We start from the raw sequence: 13630 nt of genomic DNA, 5'->3' as shown, positions 1-13630 counted from the left end.
GTAGGAACAGGGGAGCAAAACATAATGTCAGAAAACTACAATAACACAGTATTGCCAGATTATTTGGGAGAAGTCGAACACACAATGTCAAATAAATTAACTAAACACCAATTTTATAATATTATAGCCATTATTATCTTTAAATTAAAGAGTAGTATTAACTTTTGACACAATAATATGTGAACTTTACACATTTTTTTACAAATGGGCTATTTTTTTATATGCATACAACAAAAAAAAACAACTTTGAAAATGTCTAGTTAGTTTTCTTTTTGCCAAAAATATTCTTATTACACAGCATTTGTCTATTGATTTTACCACAATATCGTTAATTTATTTTTTTCTTTCAAGAAACTTTTGAACTTTATTAAAATTATATTTTCACACTTTTATTTTAGATATTTATTCTATTAGCAAATTTATTAAAATTAATTTAAATTAAAGAAAAAATAAAACAAGAAAACTAATTTGTTGTTTCTATGTTTGTTCAGTTGTATGTATGTGTGTGTATACTTTTTGGCTCTTCTTCTTCATTATTTTGTATTGTTCCCCATTCTCCTTCTTTTCTTATGCAAACTCTCCACAAAATACAACTCTGAATGAGTATGCAGGAAAAAAGTGAAAAACAGGGTTGTCAAGCTTTATTGGTTTGAAAATGCATAATTAAAAAAATAATTGATTATTATATAATCCTTTCGAACTCCAGTGAACTGTTATTGTAGAAGTTTTAAGTTTAAATATTTATTGAGTCTTTTTCTGTAATGTATTGAAATTATTTTCTAGATTAGGAATGATATATTACCTAGATTTGTAATATTTTTAAAAATATAAATTTAGTATGTTTATTTGTTGCAAATAACCATATCATGGCAATAATATATTCTCACTTTGAATTTTGTTTAAAAATAATAATTATTTTTTGTAAACATTTCTATTTAAGAATCTTCCGCCGCCCGCTTCTCTCTTGACGGCGTTATTATGGTAACGCGGCATAGTTTTCTTAGTTCTTTTTGCCTGCTTGTTCATAGTGGAGATTTTTTGATGAGGAAGAAATAATATTTTCTTTGGTTTTTTTGGTTAAAAAATATTTGTTGTTTTAATTTTAAATGCAATGAATGCAATTTTTGGTAAAAGAATTTAAAATTAATGTGAATTGCTTGAGATTCAACCTAAAGCAAAGGAGCAGACAACAAAAGCATAATAATTTCGAGCAGTGTGAGTGTAAACCTGACGCGCTATTGATGAGCAGGGAACAATTCTAATTGACGCAAGCATCTTGGAGTTTTTGCATAAGAAAAGTGATTTTCGTGTAGTCTCTTTATAAGTGCGAAAAAAGGAAACATGAATTCGTACATTAGACAGTCTGCGGTGCCTGCCGACCAGATGCATAGTTTCCTCAAGGACAAGCAGGCGTGGGAGAATGCCATAGCGTTGTATCAGGGTCCAGATCCCTTAGATCACTGGTGGAACTATATTTGTTGGTATGAAAATCACGGTCATGGAGATCCCGATAATAAATTTCGAGAAACTTTAGAAAGGTGTTTGACTTTATATGAGCACAGTGACTACTACAAACTGGACGTGCGGATGGTGCGTCTGTGGTTAAAGTATATTGATATGCAAAACAATCCACTGCATTTTTATCAAGTACTACATCAAAGAGGAGTAGGCAAACAGGTGGCCTGTTTCTATATTGGCTGGGCGACCTACTATGAGTCAGTGAATGCCTTCAAAGAAGCCGAAGCTGTATATAATTTGGCATTTCAGGAAAAAGCCCAACCTTATGCGGAATTGCATCATGGTCACAGTAAATTAATGTACAGCAAAACCATGCATGCTCAGGCTCAGGCACAACAGCAGCAATTGCATAATCCCCAACATGCTGCCTATCAACCATCTACGACTGCATTGCAAACAACAAACAATAATGTCGCAACTTCAGCTACCACTAGCGTTGGTAATATGGAAATTCATCAGCATCAACAACTCCAGCAGCAGCAGCAGCCGTATCGTCAGCAAGTTTCCTACCATCATTCTGCAACTCAACCACAACAACTACAACAGCAACCAATAGCTCATCCAACGACTTCAATCCATCATAATCAACAGCCCGTTGCCTCTCAACAGCTACAGCCACAAGTATATCACAACCTACCGAATCATAATCATTATCCAGCACAACATCAAAACTTGCAAGAAGCACAAGTTCATCAACATGTCCATACTCATCCCCAGACACAAACGCCGACAAATGTCCCTCAGCTTAAAGAATCTATCGAACAGGTAAATTTAACTATAATTATAAAATATACAGCCCAATTAAGAATAAAAAATTCCGCGGGAGTTTGTTCCCCGGGAGTTTTTTCTCATTGAAATTGAAGAGGAAAAATGAGAAAAGGGAAAAAACTCCCGCGGAATTTTTATTAATAATTGGGCTGATAATAAGAAAATATATGTTCATCGGAAAGATTTCATGATGCCATGGAATATGTGTATAAAATTTAATTTTTCTATCTCAAAAATATATATTGGATAAAGGATTTTCCATACAAAAAATACAGGGGCGAAGTTTTTTCAAATCCATTGAAACAATCGGTTTTCTCCAGAAAGCTACAAAAACACTCCGGTGTCAATTGAAAACTATTATCAAATCTTGTTTCTAAATTAAAACTTTTAGAGCTCCATCGAATTTATATTGAAATCTTTTGGAACATTCGGGTTTCTGTAAAAAACTATTGAAATAATACGTTTTCCATATAAAACTATTATAAAATATGGTGTCCATATCATTTTATTGAAGACTTTTGGAATATTCGGTTTCCTGTAGAAAACTAGTTTGCGGACATAATGGACGTTCTATTTACAATACCATAATTCCTATTCCATTTTGATATTGGTCATCGCTCATCGTCTTTAATCGATTATTTTATGATTAGTTGTGATACTATTGTAATTTTGACTGGTCAGTTCCAATGTCCATTTTTGAATTCTGCACAGGTTTTGTTTTTATTTCAATGCTCTCGAAAGGAAGTGTGAATGCGAAACACTTCGAATTTGGGATTTTAATATTGCTGACATTGTTGGATTATATTATTAAATGAGTCTGAATTTTCGTTTGCTCGTATAGATCGTCGTCGGCCTAGAATTGGCTTTCAGATATATCGTATACAGAGGCGAACTTGGTGACCTATTGCAAATATCGTAACAGGTCTTCAACGTGAATCAAGTATCTCTGATTGGGACGGAAATGAGGTGAATAATTATTTTGTTGGTAATTCATGTATTGTCTATGAGAAATTTGCGGTCTTTTGAACACCTGCTTTAGTTGAAATGTCTGATGTGATTAGAAATTTAGATCAGGACAGAGTTAACTTATTGATCTCTCTAAAGTATTTGACAGAATTGATCATTGCACTCTTGTATAAAAACTTTGCAATAACTTCAAATTTTCAAGGTCGGATTGTTGTTGATTTTGGAGTACCACAGGTGATGTACCACAAGGATCAGTTATATGTCCTCTCTTATTCATTAATGTATTATTACTATTATTATTAATTGCCAAATGAAATAAATAAATCGGTGTTCATTTGTAAAACTATTACGTAATTTGAAAACAGATTGTTACATGAGATTTCTATAGAAAATTATATTGAGAAAATCTGTTTTAAAAAATCTAAATAATATTGAATTTATTTAAATTTTAGGCTACTCCATCTCCTGTTTACAATACACAACAAAAGATTGTTCATAATTCCCACCAACAGCAACAACAACCACAACAAAATGTCAACCCACAACATGTACATCAGCAACAAGTTGATAATCAGTCGCAGCAGCAGCAACTACAATCAAGGCAGGAACAAGTTGCCTATAATGTGCCCATAGAACAACAGCTGCCGGCAGCAACAGCTGGTATGAGTCGTCAACAATATGAGAGAGCTGTAGAGGCTTCAACTAAACGACAAGCAGTGCAAAATGCTCCACAAGCAAACAGTAGTACAAACATACTAGTGTCAGGCATAAGACTGCCTAGAAAATTTGCTACATACTGTCGAAACAATCATGAAACCTGGCAGCCAGCATTATTCTTGGAGGAGCCAGATGATCCCCAAAAAGTCTGTCACTATGCGAAATCATCAGTTTATCCAACTGATTTGTGTGTTGAATTTAGTCCAGAGGAGATCAAAGCCAGACGCTGTAAATATAAATTGGAAGATTTGAAACAAGCATATGCCCAACAAACTGCTATACAACAAAATTATCAACCGCAACAGCAGGTGGAACAAGATCAGAGCAATAGAGAACCCCAAAGCAGCGGATCGCAAGCCCAACAGAATCTAAATATACAAGTGCAAGAGATTGGTTCTATGAAAACAGAAGCCACAGCAGCAGCAGAAAAGTATCAGCAACAGCAAACGCAACAATATTATGTACAACATCAACAGCAGCAACAACAACAATTGCATCATATTAACAATAATCATTTATACTATCAACAGCAACAACATGAAACACAAATTTATCACCCAGAACAGCAGCCACAAACATTGCAAACACAGCCAGATCCTCAACAGCAACAACAACAACAACGGCAGCAACAACAACAGCAACAATATCATGTAAATCATTATGAAACACAAAGATATCATCAACGTGAACAGCGGCAATACTCTAAAGGTGAAGAAGAGGAAACTGAAGGTGATCAAGAGGAAGAGGAGGATGATGACAATCAGGACACAGAAGATGAACAACAATATAACCAACAAATTCCTCAGCAGCAACAGCATGCCAACTATCAATATCATCAACAACAGCCACAAAATCATAATACTTTAGATGGTGAAGGCGATTTAGAAGACCAAATTGAAGCTTCCACCATACGTTTCAGTATGCATACGCCCAATAAAGGATCTCAAAACAAAACATTGAAAATTAAGTTTAAAAAAGAAAGACCCACAGCTGTGGGTGATACTCCCAATGGCACTAACTATAGTGCCTACACTATTGAGCGTATTTACCAGCCAGAGGTACAGTATTATTTAATATTTTCAGTATTTATTTATTTGATTCATTCATTTCTTATGTTTAGCTTGATTCCCCTACAATGGCCGACAATGTACTCAAGCGCAATGGCAACAACAACAGTTTTCATCCCTACCTTTTGGGTCAGACATCCACACCAAAGACCTCAGCTAAGCGCCAGAAATCGAAATTGAAAAAGCCTTCCAACAAATTCCACATGCTAGGCTCCACCAATAGCAATTCTTCGTCTGCGGAAAATGGCCATGCTACTTTAAACAACAGCTATCTAATGGAAAAAACACCTACAGCCTCATCGGAAAATAAAACGCACCATCATCATTTAGAACGTTCGGTACAAAATGCCACCTTTAACGATAATGCCAACTATTCATTTTCCTCAGCAGTGGCATTGGACAACTCAAACTGTTCGCTAAGCAATGCGGTAGGACGTCTTAACTTCCGTGACGCCACCGCTTTAAATAATTCCACTTTAAATCAAACTCATGTAGCTGATATTACCACCTATCAGGAAAACTCATATTTTTCCACACAAAACGATGCCGAAGCCAAGGAACGTCGTTTAGCTAAAGCTATGGAGACCATCGAACGTCATATGGCCAAAGAGGCCATTGATCCATTTAGTAGTGAGTTGTGTAGAGCTTTCCTAACGAAACTCGATTTTCCAGGCGCCGACGGTGAGGCTCATGATAATTATAAAATCGTACAGACTCCATTGCCCAAAATTGCCAATACACGTCAATTGAATTTATCGGATGGCATACAATTTAACATCGACAAAGAAATCGGACGCGGTTCCTATGGTTCTGTGTATAAAGCAAGTGATGTGGCTACCGGAGCTGTGGTTGCTTTAAAATTCCAAAAGCCAGCTAATACTTGGGAAATTTACATATGTGATCAGGTGAGTTTTTGTTTTTTTCTAATTTGTTGTAGTTGCATTTTGGTTAAGTGTTTGTAATATAAAAATAACTGGAATTGCTTTCTATATAGAAAAATAATAGAACATTTTTGAAATACAATTGAAATTTACTGAAATATTAGTGATAATTTCTGAAATACTACGAAATTATAGGAGGAATAAAAAGGAACAAGATGATTTGATTTGTAAAATAAAGTTTCAAATTTTGAGGAAATTTTTATAAACATAAGTTTCTCAAAAAGCCAAAAACACGAAATTTGTTTCGGATTAAAAATTATATTAACTGAAAACAGTGGTCCCAAAATGTTTTCCATAAAAAACAGTTGTCCCAAATGTTTTTTTATATGAAAACAGTTGTTCCAAAATATTTTCTATATAAAAACCGTTGTTCCAAAATATTTTCTATATGAAAACAGTTGTCCCAAACATAAGTTTCTCAAAAAGCCAAAAACACGAAATTTCTTTCGGATTAAAAATTATCTTAACTGAAAACAGTTGTCCCAAAATATTTTCTATAAAAAACAGTTGTCCCAAATGTTTTTTATATGAAAAAAGTTGTCCCAAAATATTTTCTATATAAAAACCGCTGTCCCAAAATATTTTCTATATGAAACAAATTGTACCAAAACGGTTTCTATATGAAAACAGTTGTCCCAAAATATTTTCTATATGAAAACAATTGTACCAAAATGTTTTTTATTTGAAAGCAGTTGCCCTAAAATGTTTTCTATATGAAAACAGTTGTCCCAATATATTTTCTATATGAAACAGTTGTCCCAAAATGTTTTTAATATGAAAACAATTGTCCCAAAATGTTTTATATATGAAAGCAGTTGTCCCAAAATATTTTCTATATGAAAGCAGTTGTCCGAAAATCTTATCTATATGAAAACAGTTGTCCCATTATGATTTTTATATGAAAACAGTTTTCCCAACATGTTTTCTATATGGAAAAAGTTGTACCAAAATGTTTTTTTGCCGGAATTCATTAGAAAAAGAGTTGTTTCAAAATAATTAGTATGTAAGTAAAAAAGGCTTTTGTTAGTTTTTAGTTTTGAAACTTGAAATGAAAAACTTATTTCAAAATTTGTCTCTTAATGTTCTGTTTATTTACCAGCAACTTTTATTATTTTCCAAGGTTTCTTTAACATTTTGTATAAACTAGCAAATCTAATTTGCTTTAGATTTCTAAAACATTCAGAAACATCATATATTTACTCTCCTTTTGCAGGTACTTAAACGAATTCAATCCCCTAATATATTACCCGGTCTCATGGACATCTCAACCGCTATAATTGCTCCAAATGCCAGTCTTATTGCAACAGAGTTCTCACCCTATGGTTCTCTTCTAGATATTAACAATAAAGTTAGACAAGCCACCACCAAAGTAATGCACGAATCATTGGTTATGCATTTCTCGGCACAAATTTGTAACATCTTACATCATCTACACGAGAAAAAAATAATACATGCCGACATAAAGCCGGATAATTTCCTTCTAATGCGTGTGCCCAGTACAGATTTGCATTTCCCCTCATTGCGTCTCATTGATTTTGGCTGTGCTATTGATATGACACTGTTTCCGGAGGGTGACAAGACGAAATTCCGCAAAGTTATACAAACAGATGGCTTCACATGCATAGAAATGCAGGAGGGTCGCTCGTGGTCATACGAGACCGATTTGTTTTGCATTGCTGGCACAGTGCACGTCATGTTATTTGGAGAATATATGCAGTTGCAGAAACGTGCTGGCACATGGGACATCAAACAGAAACTGCCAAGATATTTGAAGAAACATGTATGGACCCAGTTCTTTGGCGATATATTGAATATAAAACCGGACAACAAATTTCCTGATTTAAGAGAAATGCGTAATATATTTGAAGAAGAAGCTTCAAAAATGGACTCTGAGCTACAAAAACAAATGCGTACTCTATCCAATATTCTTCATAGGCGATAATTAAGTTTTTTTTTAATATATTCATTACAGTTATCAATAATGTTTTAAGAACAAAACAAATATATTATCTAACCACCCCTCCACCCTTTCCCAATTTTATTTCAATTTCTATTTTTTTATTTATTATATTTACCTTACCGCCTTATTCACAAACAATTTTTCAATTTATAAAAGGTTTATAAAACAAAAATTCCATAAAAATTTGTTTTATAAACCATTGGTAAATTTAAACATTAATTATGAATAAGGCCTTTAGTGTGTTGTTTGTTGTTCTTTATGCAATTCTGTTTACTAAATTCTGCTTAAACATTTTTTAAAATGTTAATATTAAAGTTATTACAAATTAAGAATACACTATAGCCCTCCCTATTTAATAAAGTTCTTTTTTTTCTTTTAATCAAAAAGTGAAAACAGTGAATAAATTGTCAAACAAGAGCAGAATTTTGTCTAATCTATTCTCTATATATACATATAACTCTCTATATGCTTACTTGCTACAAACATTTTTAACTAAATACCCATTTAAGAATAATAACTACTACCAGCTTGTAACTTAATGTTTAACAACAAAATACCAACAACAAACAATTACAACAAGACATTAAATTACAAGTTGGCAACAAACATATACATAGATACTTATATCCATTCAAACAAAAAAATGTATGTAAATAAATTTAATAAACAAAACAAAAAAAAAAAAAAAACATTTAAAAAAAGTTAAAATATAAAAATAAATAAAAAAAATAATTGTAAAATTTAAAATGTTAATTACTTATTTGTACGCACAACTATTAGTTTATAAGTGAATGTTTGCCTAAAAATACTTTTTTTTTAAATTAAGTTTCCCCAACTATTTTCTAGAGTTAAACTGTTATCCCAAATTATTTTGTAGAGAAAAACAGTTATCCGAATCTATTTACTAGAGAAACCCGGTTCCAGTTCTCCAACTAGTTTTGAGAGAAAAACAATTGTGACAAAGCAGTTTCGGGAGAAAAGCATTTGTCGCAAACCAGTTTCGAGAGAAAACAGTTGTGACAAACCAGTTTCTAGAGAATAATTAATGTCCCAAACCAGTTTCGAGAGAAAAACAGTTGTCCCAAACTAAAGGCCGAATTAATGCATTCGATATCGAGTAAATTTGATCGTAATTTTCTAATTTCGATAGAAAATCAGTTGTCCCAAACTAGTTTCGATAACAAAACCATTTGTCCCAAACCAGTTTCGAGAGAAAAATAGTTGTGCCAAACTAGTTTCGAATGAACATCAGTTGTCCCAAACCAGTTTCTAGAGAAAAATTAATGTCCCAAACCAGTTTCGAGAGAAAAACAGTTGTCCCAAACTAGGAACAACTGTTCCCTAATTGATCGTAATTTTCTAATTTGAAATTTCGTCATTCGATATCGAGCAAGAAATCTAGTACGAATGCGGTGATTTTGCGCAATTTTTTTTTAGAGAAAAACAGTTGTCCCAAACCAGTTTCGGGAGAAAAACAGTTTTCCTAAACTTTTTTCTACATAAAAAACATTTGTCACAAACTCGCTCATTTACTGCAACAACGTCATATATGCGCCGTTCTTTAGTCTTTCATATAGTTTTATCAGTTTTAAAAAAGTCAATTATTTTTTGTACGAGTGTTTTTTCGTTGTTAATGTCAAAGTTAAAATTCATATTTTCTCGTATATTTGACATGTAAAAATGGGTTAAATACAGATTAGAAAGATATTAGTATCTACTATTTAAATCAGGTTTTATTTCGGAAATCGCATGATTTGTTGAAAATTTATTTAAGAAATACTCGTAGTAAAATGTCGTAAAACATTCAAAGCCGTTTTTCTCGAAACTACTTTTTTTGAATTATGACGTTGTTGCAGCAAATGAGCGATATGGAAAAGTACTTTCTGTAGATATAGTTTTTTCTATATAGAGACTTTTTATCCCAATAGTGCTTCCATTGAGCAGTAGTGTTCTACGAGCAGCTCTTCGACTCTAGCTCGTCTATTAACCAACATTTCCAGTACTTTATACCTCTTGGAAAGATGCACTTTTATCTATACTTATCGATTATGGTGTCGGTAATAGCATCTCCCCAGTTTTCTCAGCGATCGCACTAATCCCGTTGTTGTTGGGATTTTATCAAATGAGTTCAAGATCAGTTCAAGTTTCTTATCTTTATACTTCACCATGAGTTTTAAATCTACATTTTTCATTTGCGACCCCATAAATTTTGGATCGTATAGATGGCGAGTCAATATAGCCATGGCCGCATTGATACATCAATATTTGGGGTTTAGTTTTGGTTCAGCTCAAAAATTGGTCGATTTTTAAATAAAAATGCACTAAATTTTTTTCAACAAAAATGTAAAAACAAAATTGTAACAAACATTATTTCAGCCAAATACATATTTAAAGTGTCGAAAAAAGCATTAACAAAAAAACTTTCGTCACAGTCGATCTCACGATTTAAACCACCAACATACATCCGACAGTTGATGGAAAAGGCTGGAGCTTCAAAGTCTATTCTGGATAATTAGACAGCGTACAGGAGAGAACGAAATTACTTATCGGTTATGACAGAAAGACATCCAACTAAAATGATAGAGATGTATCTTTGTGTTACAATACGATTACCAATTAATTTACCGAGCAGAGTAACGTAGACTCTAAGCCCGTTGTAGTGAAAAGAGACCAAAGTATTTGGCGGGAATCGAACCTGCAACCCCCAGACTAGCTCAATAGAAACTAGTCTACCGATGCACCCTACAATGGAAATATCAGGTATGTGATGGAAATCAATCATCAATCATGATTTCAAAACGATCGTTTTGTGAGATTAATTTTGTTTGATTTCAAGTATTTTGTAACTAGTGGGTTATTCTAAAATACCTCTCAGACAACGAATATCAAATAATTTAAAATAATTTAGTATCAATAAATTAATAGAACCTTTTCGGTTTCAAAACGATTTATTTTTAAAATCAATTTCATCACAAATGTGAACTTGATGAAGTCATTATGTTACTTACAATATAGAACAATTACAATAAAATGTCCACAAATACAAACTTCCGCTATCATCCTTCACACAAGCTATTATCCTAATATTGCATGAGGTACCTGTCAGTTTAAAAAAAGTATATTATGAGTGAAATCATAAATAAATAATGAGGGGTTATATTCAATAGGAGCTATTTGTAGTATAGAGAGACTTGCAGATAAATCTATTTCAATATAAACCCTCGATATGCTAAAAAAAACATTACCAAAATCACACATGACTGGAGTCATGTTTTTTTTATACAAATTTTAACAGAATGTATCGTGGCTTATAGTCAATATAATTTTGAAATTGAAATTATGTATAACATAACTTCAAGATCATCATCTATGAATATCCGTTCCATAATTTAATACTTGTATACATAGATATACAAGTAACAGTATAAAATCCAAAATATTTATAGTGTTTTTTTTTTTAAATGAAAATAAAGAATTCATAATAGAAATGGAGCCAATTAAATGCATTTGATGCAAAAAAAATAAAAAATATGTGCAGAAAAAGCCAACACAATAAACACCAATAACAATAATAAAACATGATATTGCGCTTGGCCTACTTTTTCCTCACAACTAACAACAGCTTAAAACAATTGGTGAAAAGAAAACTGCAACACAAATACTTGCATACTTTCAAACATACATACATTCAACTATGAATACACTTGAAGAAAAGCTTTCTCAAACATTTGTTTAAATGATCTTGAATGAATGATCTTGATTACAGCTTCCCAGATCTTGCATAAAATCTGTGAAACATAACCAAAAAAAAACAGATGCGGCTGGCCTTAAAATAAATACTGCTAAAATCAAAACCCTCCGAGTTAATGCGACGTCCTAAGAGTTATTTAAAATTAGCAATACTCAAATATAAGATGTCAGCCATTTTTGCTACATTGGGAGCATAATTTCCAATAACGGCGGGTCGGGTGAAGACATTGACAACCATGTACAGAAAGCGAGACAAACTTTTGGTCGTTTAAGACTTTCAGAGGAAATCGACCAAAAGGAGGAAGGTTGCCGACTCCGGGACCCGCAAGAACCACGACCACATCCGCCAGATGACCCTTCAGCAGGGTGGTTAAGGACCATCTATAAATGGTTCTGGCGACTGGAAAAGACGGCGACATCAATCCTGTGGTAACAGAATGGCGTGCTATCTACACCATTTCCAATTGTATTTCAGAAGTTTCTAATTGTATTTCAGAATTTTTAATTTATATTTAAAATGTTTCTAATTGTATTTCAGAATTTTCCAATTGTATTTAAGAATTTTCTATTTGTATTTCAGAAATATCCATTGGTATTGCTATTAGAATTTTCTGAAATACAAATGGATATTTCTGAAATACAATTGGAAATTTCTGAAATACAATTAGAAATTTCTGAAATATAAATGGAAAATTCTGAAATATAATTAGAAAATTCTGAAATATAATTAGAAATTTCTGAAATATAATTGGAAATTTCTGAAATATAAATGGAAATTTCTGAAATTCAATTGGAATTTTCTGAAATATAATTAGAAATTTCTGAAATTCAATTGGAAATTTCTGAAATACAATTAGAAACTTCTGAAATACAATTGGAAATGGTGTAGTACAAATTAACTGAACTCGTTATTAAATACTTGTTCGCTAATAGGACTGGTACGGCACCTCTTTTTGACTCTGGTGAGATTCATGGGGGCTACATAGTATCAAATGCTTGGACGAGTTCTCAAAGGTCTTTCTTATAAAATGCATCGCAAAGATCAGTGGTGCATGGAAAGATTTAAGTCTTAAACTGAGCCCTGCTCAAGAAATTCCTATGAGACCGCGTGCACGAATCTAGTTACCAAAAATGACAACCGATGCACTCAAAATGTTGGAGTGTTTAAAGCTGCAAAACTCCAACATTCATATGGATGATTGGTCCATTATCCGTACCGAACAAGGCGATGGTCAGACATGCCTAATTATCGCCATCACAGAATCTGGTTATATCGAGCTTGAGAAGGCGGGTTTTAAGCTAGTCTTCGGGGTGAGAGACGCTGGTATGGGGAGATGTGAAACGGATGAGGTTGAAGCTGCAAACTCTGTGTCACAGAGATGAAACTTTCTGAACCCCCCACAAACACAGACAATGGCGCTTAAGGTAGTGCAGATAAATCTGCAGCACTTGACATGTACTACAGATGACCTCTTAGACGATGGCGTGAAGGGGTTCCCGGCCTCAGCATACAACATACTGTTACGTTTTAACCTTTTCAAAACATTTGGTTTATTTCCTTTAAATAAACCGGATAATTTTGATTGCAAATAAAAGCCGTTTAGTAGTTTGAAAATTATAACAACTCTTTATTTATTTAAAATGTACAACAACAGAATTAAATAGTCACTCAATGTTTTTTTATACACGTTTATAAATTCTCAGAAATACAGACACTTTATAATGTATACGAATTCACTTGAAAAATACAGCACACTTTAAGGCACTCAGTTGATGTTTATTCAAATAGCGTCTCTGATAAACTGACTCACGACTGCAACCTCTGCCACTATTTATAGCACTGCCATCTGCACTCTAGATTGTTGTTTAACTGTCAAAATTCGAATATTCTAGATCTTACTAATACATACGCCATCTGTGGTGTACTTTCTACAATGTTCTTT

The 13630-nt window shown here is 33.0% G+C and overlaps 1 protein-coding gene across 1 annotated transcript; it reads left to right on the top strand.

Moving 5' to 3' along the window:
* Positions 1 to 1013: 1013 nt before the first annotated feature.
* Positions 1014 to 7977, top strand: Bub1 (Bub1 kinase). Its single transcript, XM_065499613.1, has 4 exons — positions 1014 to 2283; positions 3705 to 5027; positions 5090 to 5941; positions 7191 to 7977. The coding sequence occupies exons 1-4, from the start codon at positions 1342 to 1344 to the stop codon at positions 7917 to 7919; spliced, it is 3846 nt and encodes a 1281-aa protein (XP_065355685.1). The 5' UTR covers positions 1014 to 1341; the 3' UTR covers positions 7920 to 7977.
* Positions 7978 to 13630: the final 5653 nt, after the last annotated feature.

The sequence above is a fragment of the Calliphora vicina genome, chromosome 2 (assembly GCF_958450345.1).
Source record: "Calliphora vicina chromosome 2, idCalVici1.1, whole genome shotgun sequence".
Classification (NCBI taxonomy): Eukaryota; Metazoa; Arthropoda; class Insecta; order Diptera; family Calliphoridae; genus Calliphora; species Calliphora vicina.
The sequence above is the reverse complement of the archived record's forward strand: the minus strand, read 5'-3'. Positions and strand labels throughout refer to the sequence as shown.